A 4,891-nucleotide genomic window follows, 5' to 3' on the forward strand; every position below is an offset into this window, starting at 1 on the left:
CAGCTTAACTTTTGTTACTCTATTTTTTTTCAAAAAAAGTGCAATTTGTTTATTAAAAGTTTACATAAATACTATTTCTCAATGATAGTAGCCAAGAATTACTCGATTATATCATCTCATGCATTACACCGAATAAATCAAGTCCGTTACTCTCATTTTTTTGGTAAATCTAATGGTGATTTATATGGCCTCTTGCGTGTGTCCAAAATACAGATAAAAACAAGGTGAACCCATTCACGGACTCACGATTTTCGTGCATAAACTAAACAAGATTCCTAAAGAAAAGACAATTTCCCTAACCACTTATCACGGGTTGGAAGTAAATGGTCCCATATATTACCCAACTAAGCAACATCCTTACTAATTCATATCGCATTATTAACTTTATCAAACATCATTAAAATCATGAATTGGTTACAACATGGAGTGATAAATATTTTTTTCTATCAAATGAAATAATATAAAATTATATCATGCCATATAACATTTATAAACTTGTCTTTGAACTAACACTTTCAAAGGTAATATATATTACTCCTATTTCACATTCAATAACTTCTTCTTCCAAAGGCAAAGACACAGAAGGCAAGCTTATTCACCAAAAGATAAGAAAAGGACTATTACAATAAAACAATAACATCCACCTAATTAGTTACAAACCTCACGGGCTATGCCAACCTTATTATTCACGGTATCAAACAAAATCCTCAGATTCTGTTGCTGAAAGTTCGCAATTACGTTCAAAACCGAGTTCACATTATCCGGCGCCGCCGCCATCGCAAGACAAGCCAGTGATCCGGCACTGCTGTGAATCAAGCTGTTCTCCAATGGCAGCTTCAGGTCCAATTCCTCGAAGTGAAGGGTAATTGGCGGTGCCAGTGTTTCGTACGTCTTCACAAAACATGTGTCGAAAGCTCCAATGCTCGAGAACGTGCCACCCACCTGCTTCCTGAACTCTTCCCTCACCGCGTTGTACACGGGCTCTACGAACCGAGTTATCACGGTGCCCGAATCAATTATGGTTCCGGATCCGTTATATGGGTTGAACTCAAGATACTCGCTGGGGAAAGGTACGAGGACGCGCCCCACGCTGATTCCAGTGAAGTTCACGTAGTAAAGAGAAGGCCGGTGGGGGTTACGCAGAAGCGGGGTGGTCCGGATGCTCTTGGGCTGGCCCACAGGCCCGAGTTTGAGCGACCCGGAGAAGTAGTACGATTTGAAGCTTGGGAGGCAGTAAGAGAATACACCGGAGTAGTTTGTCCCGGGCTGGGAGAGAAGCGACAGTGAGCCGCGACCCAGACCCAAAAGCCCTTGGGCCGGAACTGAGGCTCCGGTGATGGCGTTGACGCAACCGAAGGAGTAGTTAGGGATAACATCAGCTCCTAATCTGAAGGAGTCTTGGACGAGCGTGGCGGAGAAAGAGGAGCCAGCATAGGACTGGTTGAAGGAGCAGGCGCCGGTTCCTGTGGCGGGGCAGGAAAGGCCACGGACCTGACCGCACTGGGGTACGGAGCAGTCCAATGGGCTGTAGCTGGTGGAGGCTTTGGGGGAGAAGGTGGTGGTAGAGCAGCCCGTGCAGCCGGAGCAAGGGACGAAGGCCTCGTCGGTGCTGGTGTCCAAAACCATGAACAAAAGTTGACCGGGGGTTCCCAGTTTGACCCTGACGACGTAGTTACCAATGTTGAAGGCTTGGCCCGAAGCGATTGGGGCGGAGGAGACGGTCTTCTGAGCTAACAAGGTGGACAAGTACCTGACCCGGAGTGGGTCTTTTGAGGCCATGGTTACAATTCTGGTCTCCCAGGAGTCTGCCTTGGGTGGCTTGAACGGTGAGCATTTGCTGTAGATGGGAATGACGTTGAGGTCGGACTCATCCGGTTGAGAGGCACAAGGGTCAGTGGCATTGCCACTCATTACCCAAACTACACACAAAAACAAGGCAATGCTGAACTTAGCATCCATTGTTGGTGTGGATGAAGATATCTACTGCTACTACTAATAGCTATTAGAGTGGTTGGTGTGCATGCATGGCGGGGAGTGAGACCATTAATATAGAGGCGGAAACAAGAGGTGGTTGTAAATTTACATAAACATCCTTCTCACATTGCAAATTTAATTATTATTCTTAACTTTTGATATTATCTTTCCATGCATAACTCTGGACCTCCAGGAATATTCAATGATACTTTCACAGTGTCTTTATTTTATATGAATTTGGGAAGAGCTATAGTATGGAGTTGAGTGCATTGATAATTTAAAGTGTTACAGAAGGGTGCTGTTTGGGCAGATGTGGAGTGTTTTTAGTGTTGGTACGTTATAGCAGAAGAGTGGTGTTTGTTGAAATTATTGGACCTTTAAATTTGTTTTGATTAATTAGGCATTGTAATTGAGTGATTAAGCTAAGATTTTTGAGAAGCAGAAGTGAAAGGATAAGAATTAGAAAGAGGGAAAGAAAGTAGTGGTGATCTGAATAATTGGCGGGATTAGGATAATTTTTGTCCTTACATTGATATTGCAGGAGATGCGGTCGGTCACGGGCACTCCAACACTTTTTTCATGCATACATGGGCCCTCATTTCGAAATGAGAAATGATACTTTCTTGCTTATAAATATAAACAATTTCCTCAAGTTCCTTTTCTTGCTCCTTACCTCACTTCTGCTTGCCAAAGTAAGTCAATTACCCAGTTTTTTCCATTTTTCATTTTTAAAATGTATATATTATAAAAATATTTAATTCCATAAATTAAAAGTATTAATTTTTTACATATTAAATTATTTAATTATAATAAATAATTAAAAAATAATTTATAAAAGTTAATGAGTGAATATTGATATATTTCAAACAACACAGTCATATTATAATTTTTTAAAGGTAAATAGTCGGTACAATAAATTTGTATATTTCATTTTTAGTATAATAGAAAATAATTTTAATATAAAATTTTAATTTTATTAGTTTTGAATCAAATCTGTTAGTCGTTTTATTATATGTTTGGTGTCTAATACTTGTGACATATTATGATGTAAAACAATTAAGTTAATAATTAATGATAAACATGAGAGGGGTGTAGAATAGTGTCTTGCCCGGTTGTGATCATCAACTGATATGATTGATTGTTTGGAACGACATTATATTAGAAATTTAAAATGATTGATAAGTTTAAATTTCGATTCAAAATTTAATTTATTTATGTTGTTATAATTAAATTAAGTTGATTTTAAAAAATTGTGATAATTTAAATTTAATATAAATAATGTTTTAATTCATCTTTATAAATAAGTGAATGCCAATTTTCAAATATTATTTGTTGTTTTGATTTTTAAATATTAATTTGAGTGGTGAAAAAAATTTTACATGTACTTTCGATTCGACTAAGCTTTGAGAAAGACTTCTTCAAAATTAACAAGGTAGAGAAGAAGATACATTCTTAATCCATACAAAACAATTTTCGTCCATTATAGGACCGAGTAGGAACAAAACATAAATTCAATGATACTTACAAGAAATATGACCAACGATCAAAGGATCACAGACCCAAGAGTATCCAAAGCACATGACCCTTATCTTTAGAAGGAGAAAACGGATATGAAATAGAGAATTACTGAATAAATTTGTATTCTCAAATAGGAGAAAGAGGTGATGAGAAGGAAGATCAAAGGGACAGACCCACATCTTTTCGATAACATCTTCAAACACTTAAACTCTCACAACCGTCTCAAATATATTGTACATGGCCGACTGAGATGGTTGACCAAAATCATACCGAGACCATCTAAAGAGTGTAATCTACATGTCGAGATCGTTTACATGAAATACATTGTCAACATTTTCTTATAACATCTTCAAAAATTTAGGTTGAGATCATCGAACAAGGAGATCATACATGGTCGAAATGACCTACATGATATTGATATGAGTCTACTTAAAACTGAGATATATGATCAATACACTTAGACTCTTAGGACCATCTAAATTGTACTATTCATGATCGAGATAACCTATACATCACTAAGATCATACGATATACATCGAGATCATCCAAATTAACAAACATTTTTTATGGATTGAAAGAAAAATAAAATTGACGAGGATTGATTAACTCTTGTCTGAAAAAGGATTTTTTTTTTTACATCACACACAGTAAATTATTATAATAATATAATATTTTAAATTAAAAAATAAATTAAATATGATTAAAATATTATTTTATTGATTTGTGAAGTTAATGTTTTTTATTTTTTGTAGTGTTAACATATCACCAATATCTATAAAAAAAAATCTGGCTCTATTGAGTGTTGAGTGTGGAATGTATGTGAAAGAGGTGATTGGGTACAATAACTTTGTTGTTGTGTGTTCATACAGGTAATATGTTGACCATGAGAGAAAATAATACAAATTTTAAAAGACAAATGGAAATTTTTTTGAAATGATAAACTTAGGAACACTCTCTCACTTTTTTTGATTTTGGAATTTCTGCTCACTGATAAGGGATTGTTTCTTCTTAAACAAAGTACGGATGTACTGAATAAACTCAACAGTACACCTAGTTCTATAAAAAATGTGGAATTTACAGTATAAAATATGTGTAATAAGATTATGTAAATCATACACTCTTTAAAAAAATAGGATCTTGAGATATGTTGGGGCTTAGTCAATAGTATTTATGGAGAATCAATAGAACACGAGTGTAAGTAAGAGAATCTCAAGACATGTGCAAAGGTCTCTTTGAATTTGGTAATTTATTTCAAGTGGAACATTATTGGTTTCACAAACTCAAATTGGTTAGGTGACAAAAGAGGATAGGAAAAGTATAACTAATTTTTTAACTATGCAACACAACCTTCTCACAAAATAATATAAGTTATAGCTCTTTCACCACGTGAAACCAAATT

The 4,891-nt window shown here is 35.9% G+C and overlaps 1 protein-coding gene across 1 annotated transcript; it reads right to left on the reverse strand.

Moving 5' to 3' along the window:
• Positions 1–456: 456 nt before the first annotated feature.
• Positions 457–2,618, reverse strand: LOC137820589 (aspartyl protease AED3). The gene has a single exon (XM_068624738.2). The coding sequence runs from the start codon at positions 1,957–1,959 to the stop codon at positions 649–651; it is 1,311 nt and encodes a 436-aa protein (XP_068480839.1). The 5' UTR covers positions 1,960–2,618; the 3' UTR covers positions 457–648.
• Between the last annotated feature and the right edge of the window lie 2,273 nt (positions 2,619–4,891).

This window comes from Phaseolus vulgaris, chromosome 9 (assembly GCF_051622355.1).
Source record: "Phaseolus vulgaris cultivar YP4 chromosome 9, ASM5162235v1, whole genome shotgun sequence".
NCBI classification, from domain to species: Eukaryota; Viridiplantae; Streptophyta; class Magnoliopsida; order Fabales; family Fabaceae; genus Phaseolus; species Phaseolus vulgaris.

Bases quoted from the DNA above. Each gene is read 5' to 3' on its own strand.
- LOC137820589 (XM_068624738.2), bottom strand. From the start codon at position 1,959: ATGGATGCTAAGTTCAGCATTGCCTTGTTTTTGTGTGTAGTTTGGGTA.